This window comes from Myotis davidii, unplaced genomic scaffold, assembly GCF_000327345.1.
Source record: "Myotis davidii unplaced genomic scaffold, ASM32734v1 scaffold299, whole genome shotgun sequence".
NCBI lineage: Eukaryota > Metazoa > Chordata > Mammalia > Chiroptera > Vespertilionidae > Myotis > Myotis davidii.
The window spans coordinates 4,532,512-4,545,153 of record NW_006293088.1 but is presented as its reverse complement, the minus strand read 5'-3'; the positions used below and the strand labels follow the sequence as shown (position 1 = coordinate 4,545,153).

General features: G+C 50.0%; 1 protein-coding gene across 1 annotated transcript in view; it reads left to right on the top strand.

Moving 5' to 3' along the window:
• Positions 1 to 5,950: 5,950 nt before the first annotated feature.
• LOC102760936 (chromosome unknown open reading frame, human C1orf158) overlaps positions 5,951 to 12,642 on the top strand; it is a 7,256-nt gene continuing 564 nt past the window's right edge. Inside the window, exons 1-3 of the mRNA XM_006766788.2 lie at positions 5,951 to 6,064; positions 7,819 to 7,932; positions 11,049 to 11,226. Of these exons, the coding sequence (XP_006766851.1) occupies positions 5,951 to 6,064; positions 7,819 to 7,932; positions 11,049 to 11,226 (406 nt within the window). The remainder of the gene's footprint in view (positions 6,065 to 7,818; positions 7,933 to 11,048; positions 11,227 to 12,642) is intronic.

Below are 12,642 nucleotides of genomic sequence, written 5' to 3'. Positions count from 1 at the left end.
TAAGATTATATGATACCCTTTTAAAATTCATCCACTGGTCAAAATACAGATTTCTCTTTTTTTTGTAATATATTTTATTGATTTTTTTACAGAGAGTGAGGGAGAGGGATAGAGAGTTAGAAACATCGATGAGAGAGAAACATCGATCAGCTGCCTCCTACACACTTCCTACTGGAGATGTGCCCGCAACCAGGGTACATGCCCTTGACTGGAATCGAACCTGGGACCTTTCAGTCCACAGGCCGATGCTCTATCCACTGAGTCAAACCGGTTAGGGCACCTCCTTTGCGTGAGTATTGAAACTGCACCTTCAGTCAAAATGACCCTGCGATTTTCACTTCCTCAAAGCGGATAGTTGGATGCCGAGGGAGCTACCTGCAACCCTATATAGGGGGGCTGGTGCCTCCTCATTCTGCAGGTCATAATCTGAATGAATTCCACAAAGTGGGTATTCTGAAGCCCATTTTGCAGATGAGGAAATTGAGGCCCAGACACATTAATAACAACACTTATTTCCTGTTTCTTTCCGGTCAGATTCAAGGCCAGCTGATTAACTAGTTTGTCCAAGGCCATGTGATTGGCCAGGTGCTGTGCATTGCAACCCCAATCTGTCTAACAATAACCCATATCTGCCGTGCCCCATGGCCCATTAACCCTCCATGGCCCATTAGATCTTTTCTTTCCCATCATTCAGAATGATGACCGTAGTCTTACTTGAGTAGTTTCCCATCCAAGTAGGTGTTTGCTGCTGAGTCAGGTCAATAGAGTCCAGTGTTTTGCCATCTGGTTTCTTTTGTTAACTGACTGTAGCTTTCTCTAAGTGTGAAGGACTTTGGAATTGTTACCTGTAAGTGCCCAGCTAACACAGCTCAGGGGAGATGGCCACCCACACACATTTAAACCCAGACATCCTGGGAATGTTTTCTCAGTAAATTCCCAGGACTTCCCTGGAAAGATCTGCCAGGTAGCCCAGGGCACATGCCATCTGCTAAAGGACAATGAGTTGCAGCCCAAATTGCTGTCTTTGGTCAGGAGCAGGCAATTTCAGACAATGCCTGAGGGCAAAAGTTGAAAAATTGGCAAAATTAGTCTCTTTCCCCCAGTGTCCTCCTCAGGTGCTCCTCACCCCGCCCCCGCCAGAACCTCTCTGCCTTTCTGATCCCAAACCTCATCTTCCTCTCCCCACCTCCATCCCCCCTGCACTCTCTGTTTCAGAATGACTGCTTGGCCTCCCTTCTTGTTCCTGAGCTAGTAGTATAGGCTAGTAGAGGTTCAGATCTGCTGTGGTGACAAATGGCCCCACCATCTTTAGTGGCTTATGACAGCCAAAGACTATTTCTTTCTCACGTTACTCATTACTCAGCCCTCACCGGTTGACGGCAGCTCTATATCACGTGTGTCTGTCTGTTCTGAGATCCAGGTTGATGGAACAGCCTCTATTTGAAACATCTCTGGTCTCATGGCAGAGGGAAAAGGACCTGGTGAATCCCAAAGCTTCTGCTTAGAAGTAAGGCTCATGGTTCCTGCTCACCTTTCATTGGCCAGAGCAAGTCATGTGGCCAAGGCTGACATTGACAGGACAGAGGGCAGTAGATATTTTTGGTCAACATGACACCTGCCAGACTTTGCATCATATTTCCACTTCCATTCTATCTTTTAAAAAGTTAATTTTAAGTTACCTAAGTGATACATAAATATCTATATTAATAATAGAGGAATATGTTAATTGGCCAGGTGCCATCATATAATGACCAATCAGGATGGGGGCGGGGCTGCGGTGGATAGCTCTCAGCATGTCTGCACTAGAGGTCCGAAGGGTGTGGAGAGGAAAGGAGAGCAGATAGGCAGTTAGGGGGATCAGGCTGGCAAGGGAGAGCAGTTAGGGCCATCAGGCAGGCAGGCAGGTAAGCAGTTAGGAGCCAGTGGTTCTGGATTGTGAGAGAGTGCAGGCCAGGCTGAGGGACCCCCGCCCCTGCCGGTGCACGAATTTTGTGCACAGGGCCTCTAGTTTTTAAATAAAGCCTTCAAATACTAGAAATAAGGCAAAGTCCTTTCTGATGACTCTCCTGCAACTCATTACTGTTTATCTGTTCCTGTTGGGGGGAGGGGATACTAGGATCTTCCAATATTTCAAAGCCTGTTTCGATGCTTGTATATACTTAGGTATATATGTACCCAAAGAAAATATATAGAGTATTATTTTGTGGGATGACTGCCTTACATTGGTACATAAAATAATAATAATTCTATACAAGTAGTGCCACTGGGGTTTCCCCCCTCAATAGATCTTAGAAATCTAGCCTAGTGAATAGTAGAAATCTAGCTGCCTCTTTCTTTTTAGCTGCTGCGTAATATTCCATGGTCTGGCCACATTACAGTTCCTAGACATTCCCGCCGGAGGACACATTTTGGACTCTTTCCAGTTTTTTACAGACAAACAAGTCTGTAGTGAACATTTCTGCACCCCCTCGGCACGTGTGATTCTCTGTGATAGATCCAAGAAGGATTGGTGGCTGGGCACATTATATATATATATATATTTAGTTTATGGGCACATTTTGAAAGTTGATGGACTCTCCCAAAATGTCTATCCCATTCCCTTTTATTCAGCAGATCTCAGCTGGGAGGGAAGTAGTTGGATCATGATCACCAATCCCAAAAGCAAAAAGAAAATGGATTATCTTGACAAATGACAGGGTGGGACCGAGTTGACATGGCATGTCTGTATTTTAGAAGGGAAGTTCCTTAGCTCAAATGAAACTCTGCAAGAATCAGTGAAGGAGTCAGATCAGGCTGCAGTCTTACTGGGTTGTTGCCTCTAACATCCTCACCTCCATCTACCCAAAGTGGCTCCTCCTTCCCGAAGGTGGCCAGGGCCTGCTCTGTTCCCTGGCCAGCGCATCACTATCCTAACATTGCCGCTGGGTGTCTTGCAAATTATAGGACAAGGTTGAATATGATGAGGAAGCGCCTGGGGTTCAGTTTCAAAGCAATATTTCATCATAGGCAAAACCCTTCAAGGGCCCATCTCCATCACTATGAAACAATTTCCTGGAAGGACAGATGAATTTTAAGTTGAAAAGACACATTCTGGGTTTGCTGCTGTGTCACAAGGCTTCCCCCAGGAGGCAGAGGGATGAAGGACTTGTGGTCTAGAGCCAATTAGAGCCCCACAGTTTACTTCATCTCCAGACCCTCAGTTTTCTTTCCTTGAAATGGGGATAATCTCATCAAGTGCATGGAGGGGGGGGGTGTTTTATTAAATCTTGAGCCCTAAGTATCTGGTGAGAATAACAAATTGCTTTCGTGTCCAGGAACCCTCTATTCAAAAAGAATCTAGAATTACCCCCTTTTGGGATATTGCTGCCCCAATGTTCCAAATATACCCCTTTAATATAGAGGAAGGAATGGATTTTGTTATTAAAATAAACTTGGTTCAGGCATGTGGGGAAGAGAGGATGGAACATTTATTGACCCCATAGATGTGACAGGCATTTTTCAAATGCTTGATCGGTCACTGAATTCTCACAATCTGACGAAGTACGTATAAGGTGTTTACTCCCAATTTATAGATTAGGAAACCACAGTTGACTTGGCCAAGGGCCTGGGTGAGAGGTGCAACTGGAAGTTGAAGCCAAGTGTGTCTGAGTTCCAAGTGCACCGCCCACCACCATTGGGTTCCTTGTGCAACAACCCCAAGCTGATTGGCCATCTCCAAGAAGTGTTTCCAGGCCACAGGAGACCAGAGAGAAGAAGTCAATGCTTCATTCACCCCCCAGGTCTCATTGTAGGCACTACCTGCTCTGGAGAGCCTCCCTCCCCCAGAGGGTGAAACCCCGCGGTGAGTCTTCAGGGCGCCCTGTAGCTCCTCGAGATCAGCACTGAGCACATGGAGTTGTGAGCATGCCATGGCCGACATGCCTGCCCCTAGACTGGCTTAAAGGGGCCCTGTTTCTAATGTCCATGGATGACCGAAAACACAAAAGCCAGTCATCGCTGGAGAAAGATAATATCATCCTAGGCCTCCCATTATTTTTGCAAATAATTTGTCAGATACCGGGCATCTGAGAAGTGTTAGCAGTCAAAACTCACAGAAACAACCATTAAAAAAAAGAAAGGGGGGGGGGGGACAGAACCACAGACTGTAAAATAGCTGTGTTCACTATGTCCAAGGAGATAACATCTATAGACTATATTTGTAAATATAATCTATTAACCTGCGGATTTATAATTCCATACACTTGAAAATCTGGAAGGCAAAATGTGATAGGTAATCTGAAAATTCAGAAGGCTAAAAAAAACAAAAATTTGAAACTATGAAAAGTAACATTATATATGTGTGTGTATATCATGTATACAAAACACACAGACATTTTAGAACTGAAAAATGCAACAAATCAAATGAAACATTCAAGGATGTGTTTAGTCACCTTAGACACACGAGAGAGGATAGGTAACTGGAATATAGGTCGGAAGGGTTGATTCAGAATCAAGCAGAGAGACCAAAGAATAGAGAATGCAGAAGAGGTGGGCAGGAGTCGCGAGGATTCAGTGAGAAGCCACAGCAAAGATGTAACTGCTGTCCCAGAAAGAAAGAAAGGAGGAAGGAGGAAGAAGCAGTATTTAAAATAAAGTGATGGAAAATTTCCTGGAGATCCCCAAACCTCCTTCAGGGAAACTGCAAAGTCAAAACCACTTTCTTTTTTTTATTTTTTAATATTTTATTGATTTTTTACAGAGAGGAAGGGAGAGGGATAGAGAGTTAGACACATCGATGAGAGAGAAACATCGATCAGCTGCCTCCTGCACACTCCCCACTGGGGTTGTGCCCACAACCAAGATACATGCCCTTGACTGGAATCGAACCTGGAACCCTTGAGTTCGCAGGCTGACACTCTAGCCACTGAGCCAAACCGGTCAGGGCCAAAACCGCTCTCTTAATAATTATTTATTACTCAAGGGACGTGCCAATTTAATTTAAGGGATTATAAATAAATATTAATATTTATGTAGTATTGTATTTCCAATGATGATATAATGGAATAGCCATTGACATTTTTCCATTTTTAAAAAAATTAAGTTTACTGGGGTGACATCTATCTATCTATCTATCTATCTATGCCTAAGCGACCGTTACAACCAGTTGACTGAATGACCGGTCGACCAGTCACTATGATGCACATTGACCACCAGAGGGCAGATGCTCAATGCAGGAGCTGCCCCTTGGTGGTCAGTGCACTCTCACAGCCAACCTCCTGCGGTCCTCCCCATCCCCCGCCCCCTACCCAGCTGGACCCAATCGACCCCGATCGCCAGCCAGGCCAGGGGACCCCATCCGTGCACGAATTGGTGCACCGGGCCTCTAGTTTGTTAATAAGATTATATATATCTCAAGTGTACAATTCTATGCTACATCATCTGTATATTGTGTGTCTACCATCCATACTAAGATCTTATTTCTCCTTTTTATTTAAAAAAAAATTAGATTTGTATTGACATCAGAGAGGAAGAGAGAGGGAGAGAGAGATAGAAACATCAATGATGAGAGAGAATCAAGGATCGGCTGCCTCTTGCACACCCCCTACTGGGGATCAAGCCCACCACCCAGACTTGTGCCTTGACCTGGAATCGAACCAGCGACCTTGTGGTTTATGGGTCGATACTCAAGCCCTGAGCCACACTGGCTGGGCCAGGAGAGTATTTATACTCAGTCTATCACCATGGTGACAGTCAACAATACGGAATCCAAGATCAAGTGACCTAGAAACTGAAAGTAGACTCTCAATGCCCTTTTACTCTGTGAGGTTGGCAGGCTGTCATCTACAACTCACTCAGAAGGGTGTCAGAGAAGAAAAAAAAAAGGCACCCCAAACTCAGCAACTTCATAATATCCCCGCTCCCGACACCTAAAACGGTGTCAAGTCAAAGAAACCTGGGGTGAATCCTTACCATGCAGTTTTCGACTGCAGCAAGTCCACAGTCATTATATACTCCAAGCTGGAAGGTCGAGAGCAAGTATTCAACCAGAGTGCTCACTGGAAACTGGGTGGAAGAGAGGAGGAAGGTAAGGAAAGAGAGAGGGCGGACAGAGGGCTCAGAGGGGAGGTCTGGCAGGGAGAGGTAGGAGTGCAGTCATTACTATAGTCAAATTAAGGGCCATAGATGGTTGCCTTTTAAGAATAGGGCCTGAGCGTGTCTGTGTGTGTTACATCGGGGAGTTACATTCAAGCCATTATCAAGGTCCCCTCGCCCCCAACCCATCTTGAAAGCACCATAGCAGATGTGTCAATATAGTTGTGCTTCCCAGAAGTCTTTTCAGTGGGGTGTTTCTAGGCATCTGATGTTTCCCGTTCCTAATTTCTCTGCCCCTTGATTTGAAGAATGTCTGCTCTCCCTGGCCTGGCCCTTACCAGAACGTGGTACCTGCCAAGGCAGGCGGGACATCCCTGCAGTCATGTCTGGGACGAGCTGCTGTTCTCTGGCACCTGTTCCACAACCTTGCCCTGCCTGTGCATTTCAGTTTTGTTTTGTTTTTTAAGTCCTAGAAGAAACCATAGGCACTAAATATAATTTTATTGATTTCAGAGAGGAAGAGAGAGGGAGAGAGAGAAACACCAATGATGAGAAAGTATCATTGATCGGCTGCCTGCTGCACGCCCCTAACTGGGGACAGAGCCCGCAACCCGGGCATGTGCCCGTGATCAGAATTGAACCTGGAACCGTTTGGTCCTTAAGCTCATACTCTATCCACGGAGCCAAACCGGCTAAGGCTGCATTTCAATTTTTACTTTCAAAACAGAACAAATGGGCTGATGTGTTTCCATGGACTTTGAAGGCCATTACAATAGATGGTACTTGGCCTGAATTGGCCTATTTAAAGTTGAGTATCTTCGTTTTTGGCAATCAGGACTGTGAACCACTATGCTAAGTGAAAGAAGCCAGTCACAGAGGTCAAATACTGTACGACTGTACTTACAGTAGGTACCTTGAGTAATCAAATCCATAGAGATGGAAAGTAGAAGAATGGTTGGTGCCAGGAACTAGGGGGAGCGGGGGAAGGGAGTTGTTGGATGGGGACAGTTTCAGTTTGAGATGATGAAAAAGTTCTGGAAATGGATGGTGGTGATGGTAGTCGCACAATAATGTGAATGTCCTTAATGCCACTGAAGTGTACACTTAAAAATGGTTAAATGGTAAATTTCATTATGTATATTTTACCACAATGAATTTTTAAAATATAAACTAGAAAAAATAATAGCCTGGCCAGCGTGGCTCAGTGGTTGAGCGTCAACCCATGAACCAGGAGGTCACGGTTCGATTCCAGGTCAGGGCACATGCCCGGGTTGTGGGCTCGGTCCCCAGTGTGGGGCGTGCAGGAGGCAACCCATCGATAAGTCCCTCTCATTGTTGATGTTTCTGTCCCTCTCTCCCTCTTCCTTCCTCTCTGAAATCAATAAAAAATTTTTTTTTAAAGAACATAATATAGCAAGGGAGAAAAGAGTGAGTTGGAAAGACTGAGAACAAAGAAGAAAAAGAAAGGGAGGAGGCAAGCAGAGAGAGCATCAGGGAGAGAGGAGATGAGAGAGGGAACAGATGCCGACCATGAGAAGTGTTGGGTGACACCAATACCAGCTTCTCCTGGGGGTCCTGAGCGGTGGGGTGCACACTCCTTTCCCAATCCTGGAAGGATGGGGACAAAAGCCTGGGTTATGCAGGATGCCCTGGAGTCCCAATGTACCCTTTCTCTGCCCAGCGTCCCTTGGCCCAGGAGGTGAGGAGTCGCAGCAGAAGTTATCTTGAATATTTGATCTTTTCCAGTTCGTCAGAGACACTGACAAGACCCCCCAGAGCACCTACAGGAAAGGGTACGTCCCTCTCCTCGGCCACAGACCGGACCAGATCTCTAGGTGGTATGGAAAGAGGAGAATCGAAGTAAGAGGGAGTGGGGGTCCCATGTTCAGGCTGGGCCCCTCCCCAAGGCTCAGAAGACCCCGCCAGCCCGGTTCCCTCTTGGGAACACAGGAGTAGGCTCATCAGGGCCCTCCCCAGCCCCGCGGCTGCCGACGGCACTCACCTTTATGTCCTGAGGAGCAGAGATCCCTCTGACCTGGAGCTGGTAGCATCCCCACCTTGGATCCCAGCACTTCCCTGGGCCATTTCCCCATTCCTTCCCACTTATCCAACAGGACACGGGCAAAGGATGGAGGAAACAGACAGGCATGGTTAATACTGAGCTCAGGTGATGATAGTGAGGTGACTATAGGGAAGAATCACATAAGGTACTCCAAAACCAAGTGGAGGTGATGTGTAGATGACAGTGCTTTGTGTCACCTCAGCTCCAGTTTCCTGCTCTTTTGGGTAAAAAGTAAGTGACCAAAAAAGTCAATGACCATTCAGCGCCCCCTCAGTCACCGGGTGTCTGTGGTATGTCGTGTTCCAGGCCTGCGGAGTGGGGAGCAGAGAACTGTGCCCTCAGGTCACCCCCTTCCCATCACCCCTCCCTGACCCCACACCTGCCTGAATGCGGGGCAGGGCAGGAGGCACAGAACGAGGAGTGGGCAGTTGTCAGATGGGGTGCATTTTGAAGCTGGAAGAGATATTGTTGAGCTCGGCACCCTCATTTTCCCATAAAAGGTGCCAGGGGCGGCGAGTGTCTTGTCTGTTGGCAAGGGACCACGTAGGTGGCTGCTCTGAGAGTGAAGCAGGAGTGTCCTGGGAGTGCCCTTCATCACTGGCTCGAGTTGTCTTCTGCCTTTGGGGATCCGTGTCAGCATGAACGGCACCACAGTCTCCGCTCTGTGCTGACAACCCCTGGACCGGGCTGGCACCCTGGACCTGGCTGGCACCCTGGATCGGGCTGGTACCCCTGGATCGGGCTGGTACCCCTGGACTGGGCTGGCATCCCTAGATCGGGCTGGTACCCCTAGACCGGTCTGGCAAGCCCTGGACCATGCTGACACCCTCAGACCACGCTGCTGCTCCGGGCTGCCCGCTTTACCGTTAGTGTGCACCGAGGACTCACAACTGCATCTCAATACAAGGAGGCAAAAACCAGAGCCCACCCCCGGGGCTCCCAGTCCCCAGCCACCCGTGCACACGAGGCCCGCGCCGCCCTTTCTTAAAGGCCTTGGACCATTGCAAACCCTGACGAAGGGCCAACCACCCAGACACGCAGTCCTTAAAATTAAGACAAGCCCCCCGCCCCCAACACACGCACTAAACAGAGCCCAGGTGTTCGGACGCGCGTTCCCACGGACTCTGTTTTTTTAATGGCCTGTTCGCGTGGCTGCTTCCACACATCCGCTCATCCTTCTGCTTCGTTCGGCCCCACCTCCTCCCCCAGGACTCTTCCCATCGCCCTTCCCACCTCTCCCCCGTCTTAGGCAAATGCTCACGGCGCTACAAGTTGCCGATGGGCAGACAAGGTTATGAGGTTACGGGGAGGACCCCCTTCTTGTGCTTCCCTCCCAGGCAGGGGTATGGATCCCGTTTTTCATTTTTTCTATTTGAGGATGCTTTGCTACCCTAGGGCCTTGCTGATCCCAGAGAGCTGCCCTCCCAGGGCTGGCTAATTCCTTGAGACAGTGAACAGCTGGCTCTCATCATGCCTTTCAGAAGCAAACCGACACTCCAGAGCCCCCCCAGCCTTCTTTATCTAAACTCGCTCTCCAAAACAGTATCCCCCACCTTAAATTACTCCAAGGACAGGTGCCCCCAACCAGAGGCACTCCCGGAGCCCAGAGCCGTCTGAAATGATTCAAACTCTGCAATCCTAAACCAACAAACAAAAAACCTATGCAATCCTCAACTTCTGAAACTTGCCTACCCTGCCTGGCCCACTCTCTGTCCATACTCCCTCTCCTGCCTCTGACCGATCTTGCTGCTTTGCTTGGTGGCCCTGTATGGCATGGTGCCCCCTCCTTTTGGGGCCTGTAAGCTCTTCTTTCAAAGGCAGTTGTCTCTCTGTCACCTTACCTACCCTACCTGATGAAGACAAAAGTCCTGGGAACATAATCAAGACAGCAGGGCCGAGCCCCAAACCAAGAGGAACAGCACGGAAATTCGGGGGGCGGGGGAGCGGGGAGGAGACGGGAGGGACGCCGTCGGGGGCTCTCTCCTTTCCTCCCCTCGGCTGATGGGAACCTCTTTAACTGGCCTTCCCTGGCGTTGGGAACACTCTGGGTGCCTGGCGAGGGAGACCTTGGGAACCCCTGCTCCCCGCCTGTGCCCAGCCCCCTGCCTCCCTCTGGCATTGTGATCTGACTTATTTATGGAACCACCACTTGAAATATCGGGTGCAGCCAGCATTTCCAGACCAGGGCAGACACAGGCCTCCCTGTCTGCTCCAGACAAGAGGACGGCATGGTAATCAGCATTATCCTCCCCCGTAAATCAGCCCAGCCCCCAGCACCCCCGTCCAGGCCAAGAGGACTTCCTTAAGAAAAGCACTGATTCAGGCAAACGTCCCAGGGCGAGGAGAATACGGCTTTCTTCTCCCCATCAATCGCTTTCTTCTCCCCTCAATCGCTCCCCAGCAGAGAAACCCCTCCCCAGGTGTCCAGCCGAGGTCGCCATAAACCCCGGGCAGGAGAAGCAGGTCTGGGGCGTCTCTGACTCTCCCCATAGGAACCGATGAAATACAAGGTGCATGCGTCAGGCCCGCGGTCCGCATCTTCTTTGGAAACAGGCACTCGGTGGATGAGACAGTGTCTGACTTCAGATCCCAGGGGCAGGCAGTGAGGTGGCGCCGGCTCTTCCCAGTCGGGGGCATCCTCGGAACTCAGGGACTTGGCAGAGGCTGGGGACCACTCCTATGGGAACCCACGGCAGCCGAGCTGAGACCGGTGCTGGAAGGTGAGCTGTCTTGGGTCAGGACAGACGAGTGTGTTTCCTATTCGGTGGCTCCGAGAGCCCACGCTTGCCGGCGCCCGTGGAGGCCCCCTGGCCGGCAGCTCCACGGACCTCCAAGGCCGGCGACTCTGCCTCCGTCCACGGCCAGGTGAGGCCTTGCTCCCTCAGTCACATGCCCGTCGTGTCTGTCCTTCCAGGGGCTCCCGTACAAACACCTGATCACCCACCACCAGGAGCCCTCGCACCGCTACCTGATCAGCTCGTACGACGACCATTACAACCGGCACAACTATAACCCGGGCCTGCCCGCGCACCGCACTTGGAATAGTCATAAATTGCTGTGGCTTCCAGAGAAAAACGACTTCCCCCTTCTCGGTATTTGTATAATTCGGGATCTCCCCCTCTGTTGGGCTGTAAGGGGTCCGCACCTGCCCAGGACTGAGGGTGCCCGGCTCACGCAGAAGGACCCTCATGGGGGACCCTGACTCCAGCATCTGCATTAGAAGATGATGGGGACGGGGGGGACGGGGAGAGAGTCCTATTTGCCCCCGGGCTTGCCACCTGCCTTCTCCCCTTCTTCTTCTTTTTTTTTAAAGATATTTTTATTGATTTCAGAGAGGAAGGGAGAGAGAGAGATATATAGAAACATCGATGAGAGAGAATCACTGATCGGCTGCCTTCTGCATGCCCCCCACTGGGGATTGAGCCACAACCCGGGCATGTGCCCTGACCGGGAATCGAACCATGACCACCTGGTTCATAGGTTAACACTCAACCACTGAGCCATGTTGGCCGGGCACACTTCATAAATAAATAGTACCAAGTCCGGGTGCCTGAATGTGGTGGCATCTGGAGACACAGCAATGACAAACAGGGAGGGACTCCTGCCCTCGGGGACTTGACATTCCTGTCAGGAGACAGCTAAGACACCTTTAGAGAAAAGGATAGTAAATGAGCTAGTAAATGAGATAATTCTGGGCCAGGGTAGGTGCTCTGAAGAAAAGAAAATGGGTAAAGATAGAGAGTTGAGGCAGGTCTCCGTGGACCTCCTCTGGGTGGGATGGTGAGGAATGGGCTTTCCTGAGGAGATAACTGAGTTGAGAAGGAGGGAGCCATGTGGGGATTAAGGGGAAGAGCATTCGAGGGTGAGAGTAGCTGGTGAAAAAGATGCAAACAGGAGTAGAGAACGACCCCACGGGGACCCACAGGCCACAGCAGGTGCGGAGTTTGTCCTCCCCACAGTCCCAAGGCTCTCAAGGGATTTGTGCAGGAGACTGCCTTGCCCTGATTTGCCCTTCAAGCTACCCTGACCCTTGGCATCCACCCCTTTGCAGTCCTGTCCTTCGATGCAAAGGGGCCCTGAGGATATTTCTCCACTGATTTTATTTTTTTTTTGAGAGAGAGAGAGAGTGGAAGAGAGAGGGAAAGACAGAGAAATATCGATGTGAGAGAAACACATTGATTGGTTGCCTCCTGCACACGCCCCGACCAGGGCCCAGGCCGGGGAAGAATGCCCTTGATCAGAATCGAACCTGAGGACTCTATCCACTGAGCCAGACTGGCTGGGGCTGCTCTGTCACTTTGGCAGGGTTTCTTCATCTCACAAGGCCACGCTGCTCCCTTCCCCCCTGGGGTGGGGTAGTTACTGCAGAGCAGGCAGGGCCACCCTCAGCCCGGGCACAGGGCAGACTCTCTGAGGCCTCCAGCAGTTCGGGTCCCTCCTGGGTACACGGGGAGCGGGCCCCCACCTGTGACTCCTGGGGAGTGGGTACTGGCAGAGCCAACATTCCC